Source organism: Anabrus simplex, chromosome 1 (assembly GCF_040414725.1).
Source record: "Anabrus simplex isolate iqAnaSimp1 chromosome 1, ASM4041472v1, whole genome shotgun sequence".
Taxonomy (NCBI): domain Eukaryota; kingdom Metazoa; phylum Arthropoda; class Insecta; order Orthoptera; family Tettigoniidae; genus Anabrus; species Anabrus simplex.
Genome location: NC_090265.1, coordinates 1,791,840,092 through 1,791,854,359, shown reverse-complemented (window position 1 = coordinate 1,791,854,359; position 14,268 = coordinate 1,791,840,092). Strand labels below are relative to the sequence as shown.

Here is a 14,268-nt window from a genome sequence, read left to right as displayed (position 1 = left end):
TTGTTTGAACATCAAGCAGAAAGTGGCTGCTAGAAACAATATTGTGCGGAAGCTAACTGGAACATCTTGGGGAGCACAACCAGACACAGTGAGGACATCTGCCCTTTCCCTCTGCTATTCCGCAGCTGAATACGCATGCCCGGTGTGGTACAAATCTTGCCATACCAAAGCAGTTGATGTAGCACTCAACGAAACCTGCCGCATTATTACTGGATGTTTGAGACCTACACCTTTGGAAAAAGTGTATTGCCTTGCAGGGATAGCACCTCCCGATATTCGCCGTGAAGTGGCAGCCAAGAAAGAAAAGAGAAAGGTGTTGACATCGGAAGCCCACCCTTTGTTTGGATATGAGCCACCACGCCAGCGGCTTAAGTCTAGGAAAAGCTTCTTGAGAATAACCGAAACACTTGCAGGAACAGCGCAGTAAGCAAGAATTCAAGAATGGCGCGTCAGGAGTCAACATACGAGGATCAGTCAATGGATGACCCCAAAAGAGGAACTCCCTCCTGGCCATGTCACAGATTGGGTGAATTGGAGAGCACTGAACAGACTGCGCTCTGGTGTTACGCGGTGCAGGGCAAACCAGAAGAAATGGGGTTTCGAAGTGGACAGTACCTTGTGTGTATGTGGAGAAGAGCAGACCACAGCCCATTTGCTGCAATGCAGTTCATGCCCATTCAGCTTCACAACAGAAGACCTGGTTAAAGCGAAGCCAAATGCACTTGATGTTGCAAGCTTTTGGGCTCACCTAGTTTAATGTGGCTCTTCGCCATCGGAGTATTTATATTATGTTTTATGTTTTTCCTTATCTTTAATTTTAAACTTGTGTATGCTTTTGACACGATATAAATAAATAAATAAGCAAGCGATTTATACAAAGATGACCGAGCTCGATAGCTGCAGTCGCTTAAGTGCGGCCAGTATCCAGTAATCGGGAGATAGTGGGTTCGAGCCCCACTGTCGGCAGCCCTGAAGATGGTTTTCCATGGTTTCCCATTTTCACACGAGGCAAATGCCGGTGCTGTACCTTAATTAAGGCCACGGCCGCTTCCTTCCAGTTCCTAGGCCTTTCCTGTCCCATCGTCGCCATAAGACAAATCTGTGTCGGTGCGACGTAAAGCAAATAGCACATATATATATAAAGATGGTGCTCGACGTTTATGTCTTGTTTGCTCTCCCGAGAACTCCTTTGCACTTTGCATAGCTTCATATTCAAAAATACTTTCCGTTCGAACACAATTCAACATGCGACATCTCCATGCCGATCGAACTTACGATGAGCACGTCTGGTTACATCGCACACAGCGCGGTCAGACAGTGCCCAACGGCTGCTCATTCGCAACACGAGGAAAAAGTGGATCAGGAAATGTCAGAATAAAAGTTAAGACAAGCGCGACTCTAAGTCGCCATCTTCATAACTGAAGTGGAGAACCGTAACCACTCTACCACCGTGCCACGGTCGATCGCTTGATGGAACCTGGCATACTAAACATCTGGTAACTTCTCTCTACATTTAGAAAATAGCTTTTTTCTGAAAATGTTGAGAGTTGCGCGCTACTACTTTGCCAGTGTGTTTTTGTGATGTAGTACTACCAACCTACAAAGTTTGAACAAAATCGGTGATGCAGGCATCGTGACCTCCCCTTGTAAGTCTTGACATTGCTTCCACTTGTGCCAGGCTCCTCTAATTCATTTATCCTATTCGACCACCCTTGGTCAACTCTTGTTCTTTTCCACCACGAACCTACTACGCTGGCGGAGCAAGGGGAGAGATGATACTCTCACGTGGCGCGTCCCAGGTGGCGGATAGGGGGGGGGAGGTCTTAACTGGCTTGCCGACGGACTTGAGGGAAATAAAATACCTCTCGCGGACCAAACATACAACCCCCTGTGGATGGGGGACTCAGACGAAGAATACATCCACGGTATCCCCTGCCTGTCGTAAGAGGCGACTAAAATGGGTGACCAAGGGATGATTGTACTTGTGATTAGTACCACCACGCGGGGAACACCATGGGTCACTTTTACTTGCGCGTAGTACCACTATGTTCGCTACCAAACAGGTTTGTGATTAGTAGCGACAGAGTACGTTGCCGGCTTTTACAGTACCTTTGATTGGTAGCACTATATGAGCGACACCATGGTTCTGGCTTGCCTATGATTAGTGCCCACTATATGAGGAATACTAAGGGATAGCGCGAGTTCCGGGACGTAGAACAAATAGCATTATTATTATTATTATTATTATTATTATTATTATTATTATTATTATTATTATTATTATTATTATTATTAGCGCGAGTGAAGGTGGTTAGTACACTTACGTAATGAACACCATAGGTTTGCGTTGCCTGTAAATGGCGCCGCAATGTGCGAAACCCCATAGGTCTGTATTACACATGCGAATTTCATTACCTGTGAGTAGTACCATAATGTGTGGAATACCGCGAGTCTACGCTACTTTTGATTAGAACCGCAGCATGACAAATACCATGGTTCTACTTTCCTTGGGATAATTATCATTATGAGGGGCCGATGCCTTTGATTTTAGACCCCTTTCGACTAAAAGCATCATCGATTCAGTATTATGCTATAGACGCAGTCCTTTGGTCAGTAATACTATTATTTCACGTGTTTCTGTGAATGTGAGACATTGCATGTCGGATCCACTGATTGTTTTAAATTCATATCCATCCATTCATTCTTCATCCTCACGTTTTGAATTCTGGTCAGTGGATGATTTTGGACTTTTAATTTGTCATTCCATTTCGTACCATTAGGGGCCGATGACCTAGATGTAAGGCCCCTTTAAACAACAAGCATCATCATCATCATGTTCTTTTCCGACCACGACAGTATTACGTATGGAAGCCCAGGGAGCTTTTCAATTTCACACCTTTTGTGGCCCTTGTCTTCTTTTGACCGATGCCGAAATTTTTCGAAGTGTCGAATCCCTTCCATGTTTTTCTCTCTGGTTAGTGTTAATAGCGGATGGTTGCTTTGTTGTACTTCCCTTTAAAGCAGTAATCATCACCCCCATCTCACCGAGGCGTCCGCGGCTCGAAACCCAGCAATGAAAATTTACATTCCTGTGATTCGGATTCTACGTAAAACTGGAGGTCACGTGGCTGTGGTCACAATGTTAACCAGTCACTTAAAACTAAAAGCTCACTTTTCTCCGCGACAGATAGTAGGTACCTACCTGTCAGATCCATACATCAATTCCATCGCACTCCTTATTTCGTATTGACAACAAATATCCTTGAACTCTTTACATTACAGTGTGTACAGTATGGTTTGTGATTATAAGACATGGGGTACTTCACAATAGAAGGGCGTTGCGTATTGGACTGTCCTGGAAGCATGCACAATACCTTATTTATGGCATGTGAAATGTTATCCAGCATTCAGTGCTGCCGCATTGTTCTAGAAAAATACTATTTGAGGGAGTTTTATCACTAACCTTTCCATCCTCTTTCGTCCAGGATTCATATTGTGAGAACTGGTGGGTGCAAATGATGAAATGTCCTTGTATAATATTCAGCGTGACCTCCGCGAACCTACTACGCTGGCGTAGCAGAGGGAGAGATGATACTCCCACGTGGCGCGTCCCAGGTGGCGGATAGGTGGGTCCTAACTGGCTTGCCGGCGGACTTGAGCAAAATAAAATAGCTCTCGTGGACCAAACACTCCCCCCCCCCCTTGTGGGTGAGGGACGCAGACGAAGAATACACCCACGGTATCCCCTGCCTGTCGTAAGAGGCGACCAAGGGATGATCGAATTAGAACCATGAGACTACTTGTAATTAGTACCATCACGCGAGGAACACCATGGATCGTCTTTGCTTGCGAGTAGTACCACTGTGTTAGGTACGGCACCCAATAGGTTTGTGATTAGTAGCAACAAAGTGTGAATCAGGATCGGGTTTACAGTACCCGTGATTAGTACCACTACATGCGTGCCTGTGATTAGTACCACTATATGAGCGACACCGTGGGTCTGCGTTGCCTATGATTAGTACCCACTATGTGAGGAACATCGCGGGAAATGAGTACCAGGTTAATTCCTGGGGGCGAAGACGGCCGGGCGTAGAGCCAACCACTCTACCCCGTCAATGGCCGAGGTTACGGATGGTGGAAGCCTTTACCTTCCACCCCTCCAAAGGCCTTCATGGCCTGTACGGAGATGAATTTGCTTTGCTTTGGTTCTGCTTTACTACTATTCCGAGGGGCCGATGACCTGATTTTGGATCCCTTTATATAACAAGCACTGCTTTAGAAGCAGTCCCTTGGTCAATAATACTATTGTTTTGCGATAGTTTCTGGCAATGTGGGGTATTGCGGATAAAATCTACTGATTTTTAAAAATTCATATTCATCCATTCATTCTTCGTCATCACGTTCTGAATTCTGCTCAGTGGATGATTTTGGACTTTTAAATTGTCATTACATTTCGTACCATTAACGGGCCTTTTCATTTAGTCGAACATTATGATTTACATTTATGTCTTTAATCTTTATGCTCCCAGTAGAATATCGCGCGCAAGCATGCACGCACACGAGAGCTTTGTGATTGCAACCGGAGAAGTACTGACACCGTTTATTGTACATGTTTCAAGGTGACGTTTACTATGAGTTACAGGCCTATATTTTATCACGTCGATATATATTGCAATTTGTTTGCTACTAAATAAATAATTTCTTATTCATTATTCATCTGAGAATAAGATTTGTGTTGCTCTAGGTCACGAGCTTGATTTCGTTGTAAATAATTCACATGATAAGGTACCAAGATTCTACAACATAAAAGGACAGATAAAATGTATAGCAATATACTTGACTCACTTGAAATGAGAGAATAGTAATTCTAGCTCGAATGAAACCAAATATGAGAATACACACGATCCCACAGCCGTAATAATTTAGCTTGGTACCGTATTGAATTTCCAGGTAGCTTCTCTCTCTTTCTCTGTCCTCAACTGAACTTGCGTTCTTTCTTTTCTCTCTGCCTTAGAGTAGGTCATGATGTTTCAGTTAGGGGAGGTTAGAATGTCAATGAATTCTGAGTGACCAAGTTTAATGGTCAAAAAATTAATGTACCGCTACGTCTTTAAAAGAGATTGAATGAATAATATGTACGTTTGAAACGTACTGGTTCCATTAAAATAACTAAAAACATACTCTTTAAAGTAAGTCATGAACACAGCCTTCTTGATACGAGTTTCCTAAATCCTCCAAAAAGTGAAAATTGAACTGGTGGTTTAGACACCGCCATGTACAGTATTTCGCGTCCTACGTTGTCTTCAGTTGTTGGAGAAGAGAACACGCACGTCAGTGGAAGAATAATGTTCAGAATTTTGGAATGTAATTCAGTAAATAAGATTAAATTGTGGGTCATTCACCCTCTTCCCGTGAATGGAACGGATCCTAAAGGTCTTGTGCGGCTGTCTGTACACCGCTACTTGCGCTATTGATTGAAACAGCTGACGGATCCCCGTCGTTCCGCGTGTCATAAGGAATCTCGTACAATATCCGCGGGGTTGCCTAACCATCAGGCGAAATAATTCCAACCCTTTCTGTTTTGGGGTTGGTTCATGTGTTCACATTTGTATATTCGTGCGATACATAGGTAAAAAAGAAAAGTACCAACTGCAGAACTTGGTATTATATTTTTGGTTTCATTCATTTTTATACAGCTTGGAAGAACGGTCTTTAAATGACTTTTTTCTTCTGTAACAAGCCAGAATTTTATTATATTTCAAAATGGTCTCACCGCGGCGTTTATTTTTCAGCCTTCTTAACATGTAATGGTTATTATAATATGAATAATCCCTTTTGTTATATTTCTAGAGAATAGTTCAAACCTTAACAAGTAGTGTCCTAGGATGTTATTTTTTTTAATTTGTGTTGTGCTATAGATAGACTATAAGAAACAAAGCATGTAGTGTTGAAAGAGTAAAATTTTATAGATGTTTAACCAGTTTTAAGTGGTTTATATTTTAACTCTAAATTAATTTATAAATCAAAGTGTTTTGTACCTGTTTATGTAAAATAATTGAATAAATTTTGATTTTTCAATTTTGAAAAAAAAAAAAAAAAGTTTATAGAAATGCAGTAGTGAAGGTTACAACAGTAAATTAGTGAGCTAGAGACATTCTTCCATAATCTGTTGCCTTTTAAAACATTTTATTGTATTCATATTTAAAATACTGGCAGTTCTAATTATTAGTTAGCCTTTAATACTTGTCATTATTTTTGAAAATAAAGTTAGATTACTCTAGTTTATTTTCTGTTAATGTTCTTCATTTTTATGTAGTGTAGTCATTTTCACAGGAATGTTAAGATAGTTGTAGGTATTTAAGCCTTCTCTGAATAAAATGTGTTAGGCTATTAAATAAGTACCGGTAATGGCTAAGATAATCATGCCAACAGCAGATGGTAGTGTCTTGCTTTTTAACTTCAATAAATAATGCCAACGGTAATCTTCACAGTAAAGAATTTAATCTATCATGAGTATAATGCCATGTGGAGTTTATAAATATAGTTACTGTTCATTGAAATTGACTGTGCAGCTTTACTCCCGTTGTGGTATATATTCTTTGTTCAGTGTTGTTTAGTGTTTGTGTGATTCCTGTAAATTTCAGTGCCTGATTGCCAAGCTAGGTATTTGTTTTAAACAGAACAGTTTTTAGATGAAAATTGTGAATAAGAGAAAACAGTTTTAGTTTAATCCTGTTCTAGTTTGAAAGTTGTCTACTGATTATCCTTCTACTACTCTAGCTAATTTTTGTTTGGCTGTGGTTATTTGGCTCAATTAGGTTACTTTATAAAATTCCTTGAGAATTTCTCCAATTGTAATCAGTGCAGGGCAGAAAGTAAGGGACAAAAGCTACCCTCTCCTACAAGGCAAATGTGAAAGGACTTGCTATATAAGTATTTCTGTTTCATTGACGTAATCCCTTTCATTTTTTCTCTGTTTCACAGTTATCTAGTGGTGTGTAATGGCAGCCAAGATGCCGGAGCTAAACTATTCTTGCGAAATCTGCGGTGTCGAAGGACTGAACGACGAAGAGATGAGATCGCACATGGTAGTGTATCATTTAGATGGTGCTGCCTCCTGCCCGTTCTGTGATCTAGGCGAAGTGTCTGCCGAGGAGATGTTGACTCATGTTAATAGTGCACATCTTGACTATCTCACACCTGAGCAAGAACTATTGGCATTCATAGACGATGACGAAGACGATGATAGTGACAGAGAAGTGACAAAATCTGTGCCGTGGGCATTATCCCCCGAACCGAAAGTGAACGGTTGGAATAACAACAACAATAATAATAATAACTATTGTGCGGGTAGTAGCGGTGGGGATGGAGGTGGCGGTAGTGCGAGTGGTACTGGGAGTCGTGTGAATGCGGGCCATGTTACCCAGGCAGGATCTGGTTCACCGCTGCGGTCTCAGCTTGCTTTAAACCTGAAAAGTAGTACTGTTCCGTCTCCAGGTAATAAAAAGCCCACACCCCAGCAGTGTCCTATGTGCTCATATACTAGTGATAATCCCCTTCAATTGGAAGAACATATTAACCGCCAGCACTTCGATCTCACGAGTCCTTCATTCCCTGCGGTGTCCCCAGGAACTCAGGAAACGACTTACAACTGCCCGTTGTGTATTCGTACTTTTCAGAACAGCCCAGATCTGGAGTTACATGTTAATATTGAGCACAAAGACATTCTCAGTCCTGCCAAGGTAAGAAAACTCAGTGACATAGAGAACTACTCACCCAGTGCATTTTAGAACATTTCAGTAACTTCAGCATAAGTGGCAAGATATATTTTGACATGCATGCATTGTTTTCCTTGAATAAACAGTCATAATGTAAATTAGTGAAGTATTTGTGTATTGGAAAATTACTGAATTATCACCCTGGAACTCTCCAGCTCTTTAGATTTTGAACTAAACTAACTCACTATTTCTGTGAATTTTGCTATGTATAATGCATGTGAAGTTTCCTTACTTTCTTAACCAGAAGACTCTGTTGGCAAATTTACTTTCTTATGGTAAACCAAACCCCATGACACAACAGCCCCGAACGGCCATGGCCTACCAAGCGACCGCTGTTCAGCCCGAAGGCCTGCAGATTATGAGGTGTTGTGTGGTCAGCACGACAAATCCTCTCGGCCGTTATTCTTGGCTTTCTAGACCAGGGCCGCTATCTCACCATCAGATAGCTCCTCAATCGTAATCACATAGGCTGAGTGGACCTCGAACCAGCCCTCAGATGCAGGTAAAAATCCCTGACCTGGCTGTAAATCAAACCCGGGGCCTCTAGGTAAGAGGCAGGCATGCTACCCCTACACCGTGGGGCCAGCTTCTTATGCCAAACCATCCCTTATTTTTTTAATGTGAAAAGTATTGTAAAAGAATTAAGTTCTTGTTTCTTGGACTGGTTGTATGGTCCTAGCCTTTGGTTGAGGGCACTCTCTTTACTCAGGGTTGTGAGATTGATCCCTGCAAAAGCATATAAGGTTGAGTTAAATAATCTTAGACGGTTGTTGCTATAATTTTACACAGGATCTGAGCCATAGGGACATGACTTTTCATTGGCCAGGATTTGAACCACAGTCTCTTGGACGAAAAGCCAGTGGCAGTGCCACTTGTATATCACAACCTGCACTCAATGCCTACAAGTTGGTTGACAGCATAAATATGAGGCCCATTTTAGTAGAATTGCTGATATATTCAAGAACTCTTTTAGTGTCTCCTAACACCAGTGATACTTTAAATAGTGCAAAACTTGTAACATCTTACAGTAAAACCTGCCTTCAACAGAATTGCAAGGGACTGGCAAAATTTTTCCCTAAAGAGAGTTTCTGTTTAATGAAGGTGTCGTAGAGAACAGTGAACATTCTATAGATTCTGTACTGATGAACAATGAACATATGAATAATTTCCAGTTGTACACTTTAACCCAGTTAGTGGTGCCTTGGTTGAGAAAGACTGGTGGCATGTAGGAACTACCAAGCAAGTCACATATTGGAAAGTTAGATGTGGGGGTGGCATGTCACATTATCCATAAATAAGAAAATACCCAGACTATCCATGCCTTCTTGTTGGATCTCCAATAAGCAGAATGTTTATGTATATCCATGTTCTTGAAACCGCTTTATTGATCACTAAAGGCTTCTCTCTTTTGCCAGTCATAAAGTCACAACTAAAAATGGCCCATCTTTCTTTCAATAGTTTTCCTCCAAAACACTTTTCCCCTTTCAAATACAATGATTTACTTGACAGCACATGCAGAAGTTTAGTCACTGTTCACATTTATTTGTTCATAACCCTGGATGATAGAGAGTAGCCTACTTTAGCCCCCACTCCACTATAGTTTCGCCACTCACGTTGTTCGATTTCACCACAAAGCTCATTAAACCCTATATGATGTTTCTTGTGAAAACTTTCTAACCATCCATTAGACGCTTTAAATTAGATCTTTCCCAGTTTTTGAGCAGCCTATTTAGTACCTCCCGAACTAGAAGACCTGCCACTCAATGATTTTTTTCTTTGCCATGATACTATCAAATCATTACCATCCTATTTCATTAATGTCCTCATTCCCAGTTTTTCTAAAATTTTTTTGATCTTCCTGTTAATACAGTTCTGTCACCAATTCTGAATTTCTGTCTGGTATTTTGAGATGTCATACGCTTCAGTTTTTGGTGTTGTTAAACAATGTCATGATCTGTTTCATAGACAGTTTATCTCACTCACATGGATCACTTTAAATCTTGTGCTATGATCAAGCAGAACTCTTCTCCTGGAAGGCTTCGTGAGAACTGCTGAACCACAGCTACTAAATTCCAGTGAAGATTGACGGGCTATTAGTAGAGTACTGTTCAAAAGTGGATAAGATAGTACAGGCAGTTGAATGAGATACCCAGCAGTTAATCCTCAAAACAAAGGAACTTAGAAAGAAATCAATCAGTCATCACTGATTAGCATTTAAGGCAGTTGACCAGGCAGCAGATTCCCTAAATGTTATTTTCATAGCCTTTTCTGAAATAATTACAAAGAATTTGGAAATTTGTTGAACATCTGCCTTGGTAAATTATTCCAACCCCTAACCCCCCTTCCTATAAATGAATATTTGCCCCAATTTGTCCTCTTGAACTCCAACTTTATCTTCATATTGTGATCTTTCCTACTTTTAAAGACACCACTCAAACTTACTCGTCTACTAACGTCATTCCACGTAGTCTTTCCACTGACAGCTCGGAACATACTACTTATTGCAAGTTATAAACTTCATTTAATGGCCCATATTGATCGTGTCTAACTTCATTGGGGAGGAAATTAAATTTTCCTTTATAAATAAGCCCACCTTATCAATACAACATATAATTACATGTTATTGTTAGGTCATCAGTCCATAGACTGGTTTGATGCATCTCTTCACGCCATCCTATCCTGTGCTAACCTTTTCGTTTCTGCGTAACTACTGCATTCTCCATCTGTTCTAATCTGCTTGTCATATTCATAGCTGGGTCTAACCCTACTGTTTTTACCTCCTATACTTCCCTCAAAAACCAAGTGCACAAGTCCTTGGTGTCTTAAGATGTGCTCTATCATTCTATCTCTTCTTCTGGTCAAATTTAGCCAAATGGATCTCCTCTCACCAATTCGAATCAGTACCTCACATCATTTGTGCTTCAATCTATCTATCTCACTGCACCATTCTTCTGTAACACCACTGTTTCAAAAGCTTCTTTCTTTCTCAGCTAGTTATCGTCCATGTTTCACTTCCATACAATGCCACACTCCAGCTAAAAGTCTTCAAAAACATCTTTCTAATTCCTGTATCAATATTCGAGGTGAACAAATTTCTTAAGAAAGGCCTTCCTTTCCTGTGCTAGTCTGCATTTTATGTCCTCCTTACTTCTGCCATCATTCATTATTTTACTACCCAAGTAACAATATTCAACTACTTCCTGTAAGACTTCATTTCCTGATTTAATATTACCTGCATCACCTGACTTCGTCCGACTGCACTCCATTACTTTTGTTTAGGACTTATATTCATCTTGTAATTCTTACCCAAGACTCCGTCCATACCATTCAGAAATTTCTCTAGATCATCTTCATTCTCAGATAATATAACAATATCATTAGCAAATCTCTAGAGTTTTGATTTCTTCTCGCTGGATTTTGATTCCCTTCCCAAATTCCTCTTTGATATCCTTTATAGCCTGTTCTATATAAACATTGAAAAGGAGGGGAGACAACCTGCACCCTTGCATCACTCCTTTCTGGATTGCTGCTTCTTGTTTCAAAGCCCTCAATTCTTATCGCTGCAGACTGATTTTTATACAGATTTTAGCCAATTCTTCGTTCTTGGTATCTGATCCTGATCACTTTCAGATTTTCAAATAGCTTGATCCAATCATTATTATCAAATGCTTTTTCTACATCTACGAACGTCATGTATATGGGCATGTCTTTCTTACTTCAGTCCTCTAAGATCAGACGTAAAGTCAGGATTGCTTCAATGTTCCTAAATTTCTTCTGAAGCAAAATTGATTTTTCCAACTCAGTTTCAACTTTTCTTTATATTCTTCTTTTAAAAAGACTTTATAAGTTGTGTGATAATCATTTTTATTGTTCAAACTGCTTTTTTAACCGGGCGAGTTGGCCATGCAGTTAGAGGCATGCGGCTGAGAGCTTGCATCTGGGAGATAGTGAGTTCGAATCCCACTGTTGGCAGCCCTGAAGATGGTTTTTCGTGGTTTCCCATTTTCACACCAGGCAAATGCTGGGGCTGTACCTTAAGTAAGGCCACGGCCGCTTCCTTCCCACTCCTAGGCTTTTCCTATCCCATCGTCGCCATAAGACCTATCTGTGTCGGTGCGACGTAAAGCCCCTAGCAGAAACAAAAAAAAATAGCAAACTGGTTTAAATCATTATTTTATTACGAACTTTTAGGTAATATCATCTTCGTATCTCCTGTTTTATAGACATATTGAAGAAAATAGGCTACTGTTCTCAAGAATTTTTAAGATGTCATTCTAAGTAGCGCATTTTAGTGCGTATCTCCTGTTTTATAGACATATTGAAGAAAATAGGCTACTGTTCTCAAGAATTTTTAAGAAGTCATTCTAAGTAGCGCATTTTAGTGCTGATCATCTTATTCAAACAGATGAAGATGCCGGGAAAGAGGGCAAAAACATGCCTTGTTTTATTAATTTTAATATTTGTATATAATTCTTGCAATTATATGTTGTATTGATATATGGACTTATTAGAAAGGAAAAATGCATTTCCTCCCCATCGAAGTTGCATACCACTTAGTCAAGCAGCTCGTCTCCCTTCTCCCACGTCTTCCCAGCCCAAACTTTGCAGCATTTTTGTAATGCTAGTATTTTGTCAGAAATCACTCAAAACAAATTGAACTGCTTTTCTTTGGAATTTGTCCAATTCTCAAATCAAGTAATCCTGGTAAGGGTCCTATACACTGGAACCACACTCTTACCAGAGACTTGTATGCCCTATCCTTTACATCCTTACTACAACACCTAAATACCCTTATGACCATATGCAAAGATCTGTACCCTTTATTCACAATCCCGTTTAGGTGATTACCCCAATGAAGATCTTTCTTTATATTAATACCTAGATACTTACAGTGATCCTTATAAGGAACTTTCACCCCATCAATGCACTAATTAAAACTGAGAGGACTTTTCCTATTAATGAAACTCACAACCTGACTTTTAACTCCATTTATCATCATACTACTGCTTACTGTCCATCTCGCAACATTGTCAAGGTCTTTTTGCAGTTGCTCATAATCTTGTAACTTATTTATTACTCTGTACAGAATATCATCAGCAAAATGCCTTTTCTCTGATTCCACTTCTGTACTCATATATATATATATAAGAAAACATAAAGGCCAATAATACTGCCTTGAGGAATTCCCCTCTTAATTATTGCAGGGTCAGAGAAAGCTTCAACTACTCTAATTCTCTGAGTTCTATTTTCTAGAAATATAGCAATCCATTCAGTCACTCTTTTGTCTAATCCATTTGCACTCATTTTTGCCAGTCTCCCACGATCTACCCTATCAAATGGCTTAGATAGGTCAATCATGATACAGTCAATCATGGAACAGCAGGACGCGCTCACGAAACTGTCAACAGAGGGCGGTGAATTACAGCACGAGGATCTTTGAGACCTATTAGTGGGGCAGGACGTGGACAATACGGCCATGATCTCCACGTTTCTTTGAATTTCTTTGCTCACTGTCGGAAGCAGAATTTAACTTGCCCTGATGAAGGCCAATTGCAATTTGACTGAAAGCTCGGTTTCATTAAATAAACATAGTGGCTTTAATCCAGTGATCCTTTATTTATTTATTTATTTATTTATTTACGTTAATACATGATACAGTCCATTTGACCCCCTGAATCGGAGATATCTGCTATATCTTGCTGGAATCCTACAAGTTGAGCTTCAGTGGAATAACCTTTCCTTAACCCGAACTACATTCTGTCGAACAAGTTATTCATTTGCAAACATGTCTATTATAATTATTCAGAAGTAATGCTTTCCCAAAGCTTACATGCAATGCATGTCAAGCTGACTGGCCTGTAATTTTTGGCTTTATGTCTATCATTTCCTTTATACAAGGGGCTTTATAGCAACTCTCCATTCATTTGGTTTAGCTCCTTCATGAAAACTATAATCAAATAAGTACTTCAGATAAGGTACTGTATCCCAACCCATTGTCTTTAGTATATCCCCAGAAATCTTATCAACTCCAACTGCTTTTCAAGTTCTCACCTTTTGTATCTTATTGTAAATGTGTTTGTTATTGTGTGTAAATTTTTTTTTAGCATTAGTCACCTCCTCTATCTGGACATTATCTTTGTAACCAACAATCTTTACAGCTGACTAAATACTTCTGCCTTTTAATGATCCTCCTATACACAGTCCCCTTGTTCATTAATGATTTCTGGAATGTCCTTCTTGGAACCTGTTTCTGCCTTAAGGTACCTATACATACCCATCAATTTTTCACTAAAATTTGTATGACTGCCAGTTATGTTTGCCTTCATGTCATCTTTAGCCGACTTCTTCACTAGAATACCAATATAATGGTCCATTATTGGACATTATAAATTTTCCAGCTAACTCATTCTTGGTTGCCTGCGTTTCACCCTCGTGTGCTAAGTTAGGCTCGTCAGTTGGGACTTAGCACACCACCCAAGACGCAAGGCTA

The 14,268-nt window shown here is 40.0% G+C and overlaps 1 protein-coding gene across 1 annotated transcript in view; it reads left to right on the top strand.

Annotated features, from left to right (window-relative positions):
• LOC136858772 (zinc finger-containing ubiquitin peptidase 1) overlaps positions 1-14,268 on the top strand; it is a 175,788-nt gene that overhangs the window by 46,311 nt on the left and 115,209 nt on the right. The window contains exon 2 of the mRNA XM_067138564.2: positions 6,985-7,742. Within this exon, the coding sequence (XP_066994665.2) occupies positions 7,002-7,742 (741 nt within the window). The 5' untranslated portion in view covers positions 6,985-7,001. The remainder of the gene's footprint in view (positions 1-6,984; positions 7,743-14,268) is intronic.